Source organism: Astatotilapia calliptera, chromosome 23 (genome assembly GCF_900246225.1).
Source record: "Astatotilapia calliptera chromosome 23, fAstCal1.2, whole genome shotgun sequence".
NCBI classification, from domain to species: domain Eukaryota; kingdom Metazoa; phylum Chordata; class Actinopteri; order Cichliformes; family Cichlidae; genus Astatotilapia; species Astatotilapia calliptera.
In genome coordinates this window covers 4723018-4738148 of record NC_039323.1, presented here as the reverse complement: position 1 = coordinate 4738148, position 15131 = coordinate 4723018, and the positions used below count along the sequence as shown (strand labels likewise).

General features: G+C 39.6%; 1 protein-coding gene across 1 annotated transcript in view; it reads right to left on the bottom strand.

The window, feature by feature from the left end:
* The window catches only part of polrmt (polymerase (RNA) mitochondrial (DNA directed)), a 53275-nt gene that overhangs the window by 31311 nt on the left and 6833 nt on the right, over positions 1 to 15131 (bottom strand). The window contains exons 5-11 of the mRNA XM_026159254.1: positions 11644 to 11830; positions 9069 to 9218; positions 7299 to 7466; positions 6617 to 6787; positions 4465 to 4704; positions 1051 to 1836; positions 502 to 624 (exon numbers count right to left, since the gene is read on the bottom strand). Coding sequence (XP_026015039.1) covers positions 502 to 624; positions 1051 to 1836; positions 4465 to 4704; positions 6617 to 6787; positions 7299 to 7466; positions 9069 to 9218; positions 11644 to 11830 — 1825 coding nt within the window. The remainder of the gene's footprint in view (positions 1 to 501; positions 625 to 1050; positions 1837 to 4464; positions 4705 to 6616; positions 6788 to 7298; positions 7467 to 9068; positions 9219 to 11643; positions 11831 to 15131) is intronic.

Genomic DNA, 15131 nt, shown 5'->3' with positions numbered 1-15131 from the left:
AGGCTTTACTCAGCCACATATTTCGGTTAATGGTCTAAATCAGGGAATTCTTGACAAAAAGATGCTCCACAGTTAATGTATATACACTGTTCTACAAATATAGCATGTCACTAAGAATAACAATCATTCATATGATTTTTCTGTTGCTTTTTTCCGTTGAGAAAACGCATTGGTTTAAATGTCAGATCCTCGTGCAGGATATGTCAAAAAGGCTTCTGGCTTGCAAGATAAGGTTGACAGGTTTATAGCAGATGACAAAACGGTGAACATCGCACAGGAGGTCTTGGTTTGTTAACTTTGATTTGCCATCTAAAATAGACCCACTGAATGATGCAACCTTTTTTTTTCTCGAAAGACATAAACCTGAACTACAATAAGAAGACGTAAGATGAGTAACTCTAACAAGCTTTCCATAATTCAAAAGGTTTTTACATTTTATTTGGACTTTTACATGACTGATATGCTACTCATTAAGCATGACTCTCTCAGTCTGTTACGTACCTGATGAACAGGAAAATGAGAGATGAACTGTGCTGGATCAGGAGATCTCACAGCATTGGCTATCTCCATGCAGCAGGCCAGAGCCTGCCATGGCTCATCTGCATTCATCCACCACTTTCTACCCTGAGAGAAAAAGTCACAAGCACATAGCACATTATACTGCATACATACCTTTCATAGGAATACAAAAAAAAAAATTGACATATTCTAATATTCAATGTTTAGACCGACAGTTAAACCATTGTGTCATTGGCATTGTCCCAGTAATTAAAAAATGCTTTATCCACTTTTATGAAATACATATACGTACAAACAAGTATAAAGAGAAAATAACCAAATATTAGTGAGTGTGTATGTATATATTTGAGTCTGTATGGATTAGAGAAAATCCAAAAACTCAATTCTTTTTTAATAAAGTCATTAAAGTTGCCCACAGCACAAACAAGTTCAAATAACTCATTAAAAACCCCAAATTACCAAGATTTCTATGACTGTGACGAGTGTACGTGGAACGTCTTACTATACAGTGAATGAGCAGCAAGTACTAACATTTAGAGGGTTGTCGGCAGAGTCCAGTATGTCCTCCATGATAGTGTTGGCATACTCAAGTCGGCCCTGTAGTGAGCTCCTCTTCTTTAATCCTGTAAGATTCACCAAGTGGATCTTTAGCCAGTCCAGGCCTTTGGGACCAAGCAGCTTCCCCTCCGCAAACACAAGGATTGCCCGTGTGACATCACTTCCCAGGTGATTAAAGTATGGAGGACATGGATAGGTACGTCCCCTGAAGTCCATGTTGTGAGGGAACCAGAAGATCTCGTCTCGCATGTGGTTGGCGATGGACAGTTTATAGAGAGCATCCATACGTAAGCTGTGCATCTCGCTGCATTTCTTTTTGGCATTGATCACCTGTCTTTTCATGTGGGCCTTCTCACTAGCTGTATAACTGTGGTCTTGAGGGTTAAAGTGGGGGATTTTGGGGGCTTCCGACAAAGGAGGTGGGATGTCTAGCTTATCGCTTCCACGATCATTAAAGATGGAGATAATAATGTCCAGCAAAGGTTTGTTGATCTTCCAGGCACAGTTGCCCAACTGGTTGAGAGAGTCATAGATGGCATGAAGATTTTGACATTTCTCCAACAACTCTTCGTGTTGGGTCGCCCCGTCCACTGTGCGCATCAGCTTCGTCGGCGTGAGCAGGTATGCTCCAAACTTGACTGATGTCCAGGGCACTGGAGGGCACAGCATCGGCATCACATAGGAGTCAAAAGTCAACTTGGTCTCCATGGCTTCCTGCTGCATCTGAGTAAGGATGGGGTGGGGCTTGATGAAGCCAACCTGGCGGGTAAAACATCACAAGAAAATCAGTCGCAAACTAAAAAAGAGCAGACACACCAGTGAACAGAGATTGCTGTTTCAATTACAACAACATGAAAGGGACTGCCTCAGCTTATTTCTAAAGCTTGGTTAATCATGACAGGATATGGTCAGCATCAAGTGCAAATTTGATTAATAAAGGTATAAAAGCAACACGCTTCGACTTCTGTTGAATCATAAGTTTGAATCATAACTGACATGTGAGAACATCTTATAATCTGAATCTTATCTTAAAAAAAAAACTAACAGCTGAGATTAAAAAAAATATATTAATATCAGTGCTGCCATTCATACTACTTGTGTTAAACAATTACTGAAAATCACAATAAAATGGGCAACTGTAGCTCCGCAAATGTGAAAAAAAACAAACAAGTGTAACATCTTTACTTGACTGTTATTATATTTGTTACATGCCAACCCCGCTCCGGAGCCAGAGGATTAGGCACGATAGTTTTTCCAAGAACAGGGCTTTGATGTTAAAGAGTTACCGCAGTGACAGGAAAAGAAGAAAAAAAAAAATCACTGTAACCTGACAGAAACACCTCAGCTTTGCACGAATGAGTCAGACTTTCATGCTGCGCAGTAAAATCATTAGGATGCCCCCCTGATGGGCTAACCTCCACCCAGGGAAAGAAGGGAGACGGGAAGAATAAGAGAAAAGAAGGTAGAATGGAACAAAGAGAGACAGAAAATTACACACGAATGAAATTCAGCAATAGGTATGCCCCGCTGCCAAAGTGCATCAAGTCCCAAAAATCCACAGTTCTCTCTCTCTCTTTGTACTCACCCCCCAACACATGCCTCACCCTCCTGCAGGGTCCTGTGGCAGTAAATCAGCGATCCAATTAAGGGGACACTAAAAAAGGGATTAGCGTGAGACCTATTCATCTCACTCAACTGTTCCCTTTGCCAATTCACACTGTGGGTAAATGGTTTTATAAAAGACACTCTTTTGAGCGTCACACTGGATAGGAGGTTGCTCAAGTGTTCAAGGTAACGGGCTTTAGAACAGTTCTCTTGTCCAAAGTGAAGGTTAGGCTTTTTAAGTTTTTTCCCGCTTTGTTTCTGCTTCTGCATGGCTTCTTTCTTTTAATGAAAAGTCTGCTATTCTTAAACTCTTTTGGGTCAATCATTTAATCAGACTAATTTTACACAATTAGCAAAAATTCACAATTAATTTGATTTGCCTGATCGAGAGTCCTTATAATCAACAGTTGTGTTTTGTTTTTCTAATCCATCATATAATTTTCCCTAGTTTCTAGGAGATCCCCTAATCTTTGGTCTTTTTTCCCCCATAAATCTCAATTGAAAGAATATTTTTCTTGGTCTGGGTTAATACTCAGACATCCTTTTATCAGATTATCAGAAGGTATTGGACTTCAACAGAAACTACTGTTTCTGTATTTACTCCCTCTTCTGCAACTTCTTAGCTCGATTACGGATATTTGGTATCATTGTTACGCAGATGATATTCAGCTATATATCTCTTTTAGGCCACCTGATGTTTCTAAGCTTCAAATCTTCCAGCCCTGCTTTGATTCCATTAGAGATTGGATGACTGAAATTATCTTAAACTAAATGCTGAGAAAACTGAAATCATTGTCTTTGCTCCTGAGAAATTTGTTCCCCTCGTGGTTAAAAATCTAGGCCCTCTTGCTTCTTATATTAAACCCTCTATTAAGAACCTTGGTGTTACACTTGACCCAGCTCTGACGCTGGACACACACGTTAAATCTTTGGTTCGCTCATGTTTTTACCAATTAAGAAATATTGCTGAGTCCCATTGTGTCACGCTCCGAAATGGAAATGATTATTCATGCTTTTGTTTCATCTCGCTTAGATTATTGTAATTCCTTGTTTACTTGCTTAAGTAATGCCTCCCTGGAACAACTGCAGGTTGTCCAGAATGCTGCTGCTAGGCTTCTGACAAAGTATCCCAAATACTCCCATGCCACTCCCCTGCCGATCCAACTGCATTGGCTCCCTGTCAAGTTCAGGGTCCATTTTAAGATTATAATCATGACCTACAGGGCCCTGCACGGTGTAGCCCCAACTTACATCAGTGATCTTCTTCTTCCTTATTGCCCCAGCAGGTCCCTGAGGTCTTGTGACCAGGACTTGCTGGTTGTCCAGCATACAAGGGTAAAAAGAAAAATGACAGAGCGTTTGTATCAGTGACTCCCAGACTCTGGAACTCGCTCCCTTTGAGATTGAGATCTGTGGACTCACTCATTTCTTTTAAAAAGCAGTTAAAAACGTATCTGTTTAAACTTGCTCTTGGTTGATTTTGTTTGTTTGAGGTTGTATGTCCGTTTCTGAAGAACTTTTATGATTTTTATGCAATTTTGTTTACCTTGAAAGGTGCTATATAAATAAAATTTTACTTTACTTTATGTCTCTCAGTCTGCAACGCAAAAAAAGGAACCTAATCAAGAGGATCTGTGTCAACCTTCTTATTTAGTCAGGAATCTGTAATAGGTGCTTCATTTAAAAAATGCTTTAATAGAGTCACCACCAACCCTAGGTTATCAAATCATGTGCTTCAATGATACCTCTGTGGAACAGACCAGGAGAGAACTTCCACCGTACCTGCCGGGTGCTGCGAAAGGTGTACATGTGGTAGAGGATGGGGATGAGTTTCCTGTCATAGGCTGGGTTCAGGATGTCGCTATTAATTTTAAGATTTTTAACCATCATATCCACCATGTACGTGCCAAGCTCCAGAGTTACTATGTATGGCCAGCTTGTCTCGCCCCCCTGCAGCGTAGGTCCTGAACTCTGCTCCATCTCCAGCTTCCACCACTGCTCCCTTGGAAGGACGTCATACACCTGCATGGATAAAAGGTTGGCTGTTTTAATTTTGTGAGGAAAGTGTGTTATTTTGTAAATACCTCAAAGACATAAAGATTCAGAGTTACAACCACTTTCTAGTATTTTCTCTTTTATGAAAATTAGCATGAGCAAGCTTTATATTTGCTGGTTTTATTTGGTCTGCACGTATATCCTTGGTATTAAGTCCTGGATCCTCCAGATCACCACGACTGATGGAACGGGTACCCCACATGCCTGTCTCTGCATTTCTTGTTTCCGCTGTATCTAGTTGCTAGTGATTATAATTTCCACTGGCTCCGAGTTATTTCAGCTCGTTCTGTTATTTCTGCTTATTCAGTGGCTAAAAGAGGAGAAGACTCAAGCAAAGAACGCCAGAGGGAAGAGAAAATCTAAATCTTTTTACCAGGCTCTTAAAAAGTTTGGAAAACTGAAATACAAAAATATACAAGAAAACTTTACAAAAAAACCCCCCAAAACTGGTGAAATGACTGAATATTAAGAAATTAAGTTTTAAATCACTACTAGTCAGCACTCATAAATGCAAGCTACATCGGTCGGTTGACTTTCCCAGAGCTTGGTTATAGACCAAGACTACATTCACACTCCTCCTAAGCCATATGAGATATTACATCAGATAAATGAACAAATTTTTCTATTTATTCTGGCTATTTTTTAATTAAAACTGCTTTATGGTTATTTTGAATTTAACTCAAATGGCAACCCCAGGGCTGACAAACAATTAAGGTTATTAGAATAGCTGCTTTGATCATTAGATGTGCAAACACAGGAAGCTGTAGCTTATTACTGCCTGCCAGGTCTCACGTCCACTGACTGCAATCACCGATTGGACCCCTTGACTACGTTTGTGCTTCTGGTGCCTTTTGGAGCACTTTAGTTGAATTATCTGACAAATAATATGGCTTCACTGTGTGCTACAGTCCAGAAAAGAAATTTGTGCTTTAGTTCTGAAAAGTCTAATTCTTGTCTTTTGTTTATTTGTTACTGATTAGCATAAATGTGCCTGTCTGCTGCAGCTTACTAACCCCGCTAATGTCAGTTAATACCATAGCAGTCCACCCTCTCCCCGAAATATGAGGAGTCCCGGTGCCCAATTTTTAATTTTACGTAGACGTTTAATAATAAATACTCTACATAAACACTACTAGCCTTCAGTAACAGGGAGCGTTGCCTATTGTTTCTGACATTTATCTTCAAAATTGATCCTTGAACACGTAAATATGTAAAGTGAGAACTTTGACAAGGGAGAATTTAAAGTAACACTCGCTGTCAAAACAACAATGAAAAACATTTTAATAGGCAGCATTTTAACTACAAAGGCTGCATATAAAGTGCCTTTCATAAAACACCTTAACTAACATCGAGTCTAACTAACTGGTGGACTATAATGAGCTCTTGCTCATTATAGTCTTGATGACATACGCATTTTCCCTGAGTGCTCCAGAACCATCAAAACAGTGAGTCAGTGATCCTGCCTGTACAGTCCCATTGAGGAAACACAGTCCTTCATTTTACTAAAAAGGAGTAAACAGCATTTCAATGAGTTTGAGAACAAGGTCGCAAACAAAGTTTACAGAAGTCTATAACATTTGGCTTCATAACATGAAAATATTGTAGTTTAATTGGTCAAACAAATTCGGTCTGGCTTCTGGGAAGTAAAATATGATAAAAAAAAGAAAAAAGAATGCAGCGCTGAGAAATGAAAGCCGATAGTCCACACTGGATGATAAAACAGAAGATTAAACTTTAGAAATCTGTATTGTGCTTTCAAATCAGTAGTAGCTACATCATACTTCAGCCATAATATTGCAGATTTTATAACAACTGCCATGCAGTACAGCATGCAAAGCATATCTCTTGCTAACAAGTATGAGGAGTTTTTTCTTTTTACCTTAGTATCTTTGGCCAGTAGGTCTGTGTAGGCGTTATAAATGCTGCCCAGCTTTTCCACCGTCTGATTCTGGTGCTTCTGACGCACGCAGTACTTGGTGAAGACCCTATTGCCGAGATCTCGAGCTAAAATCTTTAGCGACTCTCCGCTAGGAGGCAAGTTGGCAACACTCTGGACAAAGGAACACAGTTAAAAGATATCTTACATTAAAAAACAATATATAAATAAATAAAAAACAGCAAATGACTGTTCAGGGCTTTTGTAAAGTCTTATTAGTCTAATGGAAAAAAAAGGGGTTTGGGGGGATCAGAGGGAAAGATTATAATGCAAACTGTGTTCTAGAATTGGTTCTCATAACCCTGCATATTTCTCCTGTACTGGAAGCAAAGATATCTGATGAAAGCATGTCCTGCTTAACTCTTACAATGTGATGTTTTGATGGACATTGCCACTGTTAGCTACTTGATTTGTGTTCTATGGTTTTTCCCATATTGGTTGTGTCAAATTACACAAACGCAACGACAAAAAAAACAAAAGACAGAACATCAGTACAGACCACTTTGTAATGCTGTAGTAAAATAAAATTGATCTCAACTTTATCAAAACAGAGACAAGTCTTTGTAATATCTTAAAATTCTGGCTTTTCATTGATCGGTAGGCTGGGCTAGGTGGCTTGTATTACCTGTATCATGATGTCAACATACTCTTTATCTTCCAGGAGACACAGATACGGATAAAGGTTAAGTCTGTAGTCCCTGGTGTTGCTTTTTGCCAGGATCATTTTGCTCTCCCTTAAGGCCTGGAGAAGGATCTTCTGCCACTGAATCCGCTGCTCTGCCAACAGCTCTCTCTGAAAGGACAACACAACGGGATCAATTTCATGAAAGTGACCGATAGCATAAAAACCATAAAGGGTGAATTTGTTGAAGTTGTTAGGGGGAAAAAGAAAATCAAAAAACAAACAAAAAAACCCAATCCAGAAGCCTTTATCAGAAACTACATGATCCAAATGGAAGATCATTTGAAATATGCAGTAGAAATGGTCATATCACACTGGACGGAAGCCTTGTGTCTAACATGGCCATGAATTTCATTAGTTGTTTAAGCTTGTTCGGCCCAGATATATTCAAATGACAGTGAGAAGCGAGACTAGCCTTCTGAGACAACACAACTGGGTCAGCACTTGTTTTTCTAAGGCTAAAACAGAAAGGAAGAGTCTGCTCTGTGTTTTCAAAGTCTAGCCTGTTAGAAATTTCAATTTGAATGCATCAAACTAATTAATGATTGATTAGTTCAAGTGATTACCAAGACACACTACTCTAGAAGGACCTATAAAAAACAAGCTTTATGAAGAGAAGCGTGGACCAGGCTGGCCCTTTTCACCTCCAAAGCTGATCAACTGCCAACTAAGAATTAGCAGATGTATGGCTGCTATGAACCTGAGCAACATTTGACTCTTACATTACTTGCACTCAAGTTAAATGTCTGCGTGTGCATGTGTTAATGTTTTCTCTTTAGTTTGACTGAAACAGAGACCCAGTCTGGATTGTGAATAGAGGGGTGACTCCGCATTCTCCCCAGCGGCCTCCATTACAATACATTATTATTCTGCCCTGCCTGTCTGTAAATGCTTCCTGACCACCAGGGACTCTCTGCCTGCTTGCTTCCCACATAGCCCATCTGCACAGACAGACGGCCCAGCCAAGACTGTAAATGCCAGAGTTCGTAAAAAAGCACACCGCAGGAATACAATGTTTCTTCATCTAACCTGTCGAGCCTGCATGCATATCGTTTTAAATTTTACATCAGAGAAAAATAATTATATCTCAGTAAAACATTATAAATATTATCATAATTATACCAAAAAAAAGCAGATTACTGCCAAGACGATAAACATCCTCTACAGTCTGAATATTACACTGGGTGCCAGTATGCTGTGTTTTGCTGGAGATCTGTAGGCTTTTTTGTGGTTCAAAAGGATAAACTGTCAGCACAAAACAGCAAGAATGCAATGTTCTTCCAGCAAAAATGAAACTTTTTTTCATTCCAACAACCAAAGAAAGAGAAGAGAAGAAAAAGTTACCGTGAAACGTATCTTTCTTTAAAAGACATATACCACCACATGCTCACGAATCAGAACACTACTGTGGGTGTGGGCAACAAAACACATAATGTTTGCATTGAGTTTAGATCACCTGCATGCAATCTATCCCAAATTATAATAATTAATTACCCATAACTAACATTAACAGAGCAAAGGCAACGCTTCACCACCACTGACCTGATCTGTGTCATTTAAGACAGCTGTTGTTTCTAAAACAAAACAACTAGCCGTGTGTCATTAATACCTGAATCCTTTTCATTACACAATCCATTCTCATGAGCATCAGAGCAACAGTCAACATAAAGGACAAGCTGAAGACGAAAAGGGGAACCGAGTCGGTTGATTTACCATTTTCGCCATGTTTTCAGTGACGGGCTTGGCAGCTTCCACAGAGTCTATGGTGATCGTGCAGGCCTGCTCCACACTCAGCTGACGTTTAAAACGCTCCTGGAGATCCTCCTGTGTGAAGTCCAATTTTGGGTAGATGTGGTCCGCCCTCTAAAACATAACACGTAACCAAACATCAGACAGACACAAACGATATCTTGTACAGTGCAGATCTTTCTTGGCCTGAGCCTAACCTTCAAAACCGAAAACCCTAACGGAACAAACTCGACTCAACCCAGGCACCTGTCCAACCACCAACATAGCCACTTATCTAATTCTGCTTCCATTTAAAACTCGGAGCTTCACCTGTGGCGAATAGCTCTTTAGGTAATGGCTCAATGGTATTGGCTACTAATTTTTGTAGTGGTTTTATCTGAACGGAGAGAGACAGAATATAAACCAAAAATCCAGAACAAAAAAATACATAAAAGATATAAATATCCAAATATATTCACATCTCATTCTGTGAAATAAGTATTTGATCCCCAAAGAAAACAGTACTTGGTGGAGAAACCTTCGTCACCAGGTCGACCCACTCCTCTTTACAAGAACTGTCTAAATGTTTCAGGTTTCTTGTTTGCCGCTTTGGAGACTGGTGAGGCCACTCCGTGATCATTTGGGCTGTTTGATATAACGATATATATCGGATGACGATATAAAAACGTCTATCGTTTCATTTTACGCTATCGTTTGTTTTGTGGTGTCGCAAAATAAACTGTTTACGGCAATATTTTTTCATCGTTTTGATGGTCACTGTAGTGGCTATATTAATTTCTTAAAGTTCTCTCTTTCTCTTATATTTTATATAACCACACTATGGACGGACAAGCGCCTGTTTTTATGCGTTGTGGTTAGCAACAACGATGGTAACAGCATCGCGTGTCCGCTTGTTTATGTTCCACATAAACCTTTCACAATAAAGCTCAAGATCCTGTTGAGACTTTTCAAAATAAACTGAATCACGTGAAAGAGCAGATTATTTAAAAAAAAGAGCCGCCAGGTGCTAAAAAATAAACCTTAGACTCAAACGCTAGAACAGGCTTTTCCCCGCAGCACGCTGTGTAATAAATACTCACAAAGAAAACAGTGGCCTTTACAACTTATGTCTAAAAATGTATAGTTTCATGCATCTGTAAAAACACTTGACTCCAGCTACATGACGCGCAGCTGGAAACACTACACGCAAGTCGAGCTGCCCGAGATTCACAGAATTTACAGAAAATGTTACATTTTTGTGATTTATATCGAGACGATAGAATTCTTATATTGGGATATGAGATTTTGGTCATATCGCACAGCCCTAGTGATCATAATGTACTTTTTGGAATAGGTCTGAGCAGGAAAAGTGAGCTGTATTTAATACAGCAAGATGAGCAATATTAAAAGCATGGTTTTAAAAAAAGTATGCAAATATAGGACACTTTCCCAATGAAACAGATAATTAAATGAGAGAATAATACACTCTCCAAAGACAAGTAGAAACTAGATCAAACTGCATTTTGTACGATCTGAAGCTTTAATCAAAATCTCTTCTCACAGCAGCAAACAGTATTTTAATTAGTCTGTGCTTGTGCTGCTCAAACTGATTGAAAACCCTCCAGAGATCATTCATTGTGTCACTCTGTTATCAAATGGGCCAGTTATTTGAACAGCCTTTAAGCCCCTACGACCTGCCAAAAAAAAGCCAGAGTCAGATAAATTACAAACTACCTTTATAAATGCATTAAAAGCCAGCAGGAAAGATCTGGTCACATTTGACCTTTTTGGCATATCATGAAGTGGCACAGTCCCACATTCACACTCATAGAATAAGACCTGCTGACCTTGCTACCATCCCTCTATTAAACACACACACACACTAACAATAAGACTGAGAGGTCTAAAAGTGAATATGCTGCATGGACTGAGGCTAAAAATACTACAATGGCACGAGAAGCTGTTAACGAATTGTGTGAGAATCACGAGGAGTAGGAAGGTGGGAAGGAGGAGGAGAGGTGAGAGGAGGAGAGGCAACTAAAGCAGAGGACCCATTAGAAAGCAGACGTGGCTCACTATAAATAGAACAGTGCCTGTCTGGCTGTGAAGGGTTGACAATCAAATCTTTCGTAGTCAAGCTGGAGCCTTGTGACAGCTTCCCCAGCTCTGACGGTTTGACTGGCGAAACATGCAAAACAGTGAGCCTTAAAAATAATTCCTGTGTTAAGTCACATTTAGTTTCTAAATAAATTCTTTACATAATGCTTTTAAAGATTTTTGTGAACGCCAACTAAAGTAAATGCTAATGGTTAATTAATACAAAGATGCAGATTCTGTCATCCGACCATAAAAGAAAAATGCAGCGGTCACCATGATTTCCAATGATTTCAGTTTAAGATAATGTCAAGATCAAAGACCAGATGAACATGTGCATATGTGGATTAATTATTTAACTTCCACTATCTTGACATCAGCAGAAAAGATGGGCATCTAATTTTCCCATGTGCCAGCTTGTCAGTAAATAAGTTCGCTGATAACAAAAGACCTGACTCTGTAATACCTCTGAGTAGAAGTCTTGAACCAGCAATGAAGAACACTTGCTTGTGTGCATGTTGAGCCTGGGCTGATACTCTGGCTTTACGATGCGTATGGCTTTTAGCAGCATGTCCCTCTCATCTTGCCGGAAAACACATTGGTTGAACAGATCATCCACAGAGAGGCCATCCTCCTCCATCTGGCTCAGACACCTGGAAATGCAGAAACGTACAGTCTTTGTGCCACATGTATATTATCTCTTAAAACAGGGTTTTACTTATGTAATGTCAGTAGAAAGCTAAAGATACTAGTCAGTGGGACAAGCTGTGACAGTATTAAAAAAAATGTAAAAAAGCCAGAATGCAATCATTTGCAATGAATTTCAACCCTGTTTTAATTTGAAAAAAAAAATAAAAAATACAGCATATAAGCCAAAACAGAGTTTTTACAATTCTACTGAGCTTGAATGTTCTTCAGTATGACCAATTTTAACATTCCTCATTCTTTTCCCCCCAATTTCCCTCTTTAAAAAGGGCTTCTTCACAGCCACCCATTTCTGATGAGGCTTCAGCAAACAGAGTGGGAGTCGCAAGTTTGATTCCCACTTGGTATCCAGTAAGAGTCCTGGCTAGACTCCCACATGCTAAAACCAAGCCCTGGAATGGCGCGGCTCAGACACAAGCATTTCACTACAAGTTGTACTCTGTATGATTGTAAGTGACAAATAAAGGTTGTTGTTTGTTTAAATGGGTCGACTCAGGTCCAGCGTCAGGTCTTTGCTGAATTTTGTTTCACGACTTTCTGATACTGCTCATCAGCTGTAATTAGGCTTTTTAACTGTTTAGTTTCCTCAATTTTTTAAGGACACACTGCACACCATGCTGACATACAAGTGTTTGGTCAATAGCTCTTAACTCACCTCGTTGGTGCAAAAATACTATTTTACATCTACCAAACTGTGATGTCTTTGGCATTTTTCATAGATTCGACTAACAAAAAGGAAACATAATGTCTTTGTGACAGGCTGATACAACAAAGTGGAAAAAAAGAAACTATGAAATTTAATTTAATTAAATTAGCAGAACTTCTGGCTCTGTGGAAGTAAAACATCAAGAAATGATGGGTAGCTCAAGACTTTGCACAGTACAGTATAGGCTTCTCCCATCCCGCAAAGAGTCATCACAGCGGGTAGCTCTGCATGTCAACTTTTACATCCAAGGCCCTTCCTGACGCAACACCAACAGGGATTTGTGTCTCTGGCTGGAATCACACCAATGACCTTTCACTTGCCAAATGAATGTGCTGGAAGCAAAGCATAGTACTGTATATTTAAAAAATGTTCCTCAAACTCGTCGCAGAAGGTATTAGCACCTCTTCATTCCATCAGATTAGCCAGGGAGCACTCACAAAGCTAGCTGGAATGCCACTAAGAGGACACAAGAGGTAGATTTTCATTTTCAAAGGAGATTATGGTTATTATGATGGATCAGACCACAGAGTATGATCACAAGTCGAGTTTATAACATCTGACCTGCCTGCTGATGTGGGAAGAGGATAACTTAATTATATAACTTCCTGGCTCTCTGATTAATAAAAAACACAAACCTCTCTCTGGCATCATTGTATATGTTTCTTCTGCCCTGATCAAGAGTTGCAGAATATCAATTGAAGTATTTGCATTGACAAGCCTTCTGTCAGTCTCAAAAATATGAGTTTAATCAAGAGGCAGATGGCCACTGATGACACCAGTGAAATGTTTATTTAAACAGAATCTCCTAGAGAGAGCGCAGACTCCATGACTGGACTACAGAATGCAGAAAACTCCAGTGTTGTTGGAATATAAATGAGAAGTGTAATGTAATGAGTAGTCCATAACTCAGTTTGATATACGATGCCTAAAAAGGTCTGTGAATTAATATTTTTTCCATCTGCTGCAGCTTTATTCCTTTATGACTAGTGCGACTCAGGGGTTAAAAGGTCTGAGTACATTATTATGGATATGCAGTCCTATTAGATGTAATATTTAATTCAGAATCTGCATATGCAAACTATGAAATACATATTATAAAGTATTTTAAGCCTTGGATTCAGGAGAAACACAGCTACTATAAACTGTACAAATAAAAAACAAAATAACAGACTATCAGTCCTGTGCATGCAGCATCTTTGAGATACTATTAGCTAGACAAAAAGTGATAATATTATTAAAAAATAATGTACATATAAAATGTAGGTAGCATGTTTGGCACCAGTGCTCCTTTAAAGTTAACAACAGAACTACATGACAAAGCCAAGAGAGGAGTGAGGAAAACCCATTTATCACTGACAACACGGATAACAGAGCTCTGCTTCACCCAGCACACCTTTTACTCAAGACAATTATAAATAACAGCACGTTAATTAGCAACTGGAGAAAACCCTGGCTCAGCAGTTTCCACCTATTGAGGTCCATCAGAAGTGCACTGTTCTGAAGTCACTGATTAACAAACAAAAGAGGGACTGTAATATTACTCAAAAGTTTGGGAATATTTTAAACGAGGCCAAAGAGGTAAGAAAAAAAAAAAAGCATTTTCACTCATGCCTCAGAGTCTCTTGTGATGCAAGATGCAATTTTGTCCTGGGTAAATGAGAGAGCCCTGAACAAAGACAGGATTAGTCTGGGTGCTGGCAATGTGGTCCAAAGGAACAAAGAGGGCAGAGAGGTTGAAAGACAGAGCACAATCAGCCCTGTGACCGCTCGGCTGCACCTTAGGGAATATAGCGCTCTGGAGGATACAGGACTTATAAAGGCAAAATATAAAGGGATGAGAGTGTGTGTTTCAGAATGTTGCTGTGCATGTGAGAAAAAGAGAGAAGAAGCACACTGTTACACTGAGGGCAAGGATGCTGCAGGAGAGACTTTGGGGATTTCAGTATTAGAAGAGTATAGCAGTTGGACTAATAAAAAAAGAAAAAAAGGGAGGGAGGGCATAGGGAAAACAGGGATTTAATGACAACAACAAAAAGTAGTGAAAGATAATGAATAAGGTAAGGGAAAGAAGAAGCTGCTTAGCCAGAGACAGAGCGGGAGGGCAGCACTGCTGAACAACAATGTCATATGAGCATCAGCTTACAGTGATCGATGGACCAACCAGATACCCACCGCCAACCCTAATGCCCTGCCACCTGTATCGCCACTGGAGCACACTGCCTAAGGTGATGTCCTCAGAGTCAAAGACTTAAGTGTCCGTGTTGTTCTGTACACGTTTTCAGCAAAAGCACGTGACATGACTAAGCAGATGAAATCTGGAAAAGTACTGATTACAGCCAGAAGTGACGTGAGGGTTGTCGGTCTTGCGTGCTGCTCAGTAACATTCAATATTCATTATTTACTGTTAGTTATGCTTATGTTGGTTGTTGCTGTGGTTTCCCTACTGTGTTGTTCTCTTTTTGCTTGTTCTTTTTTCCCAGCAGGTGATCAAGCAGATTTTGTGTTTCTTTTCTCTCTGTCTTTCTTCCCCCTGTTTTTCTTTC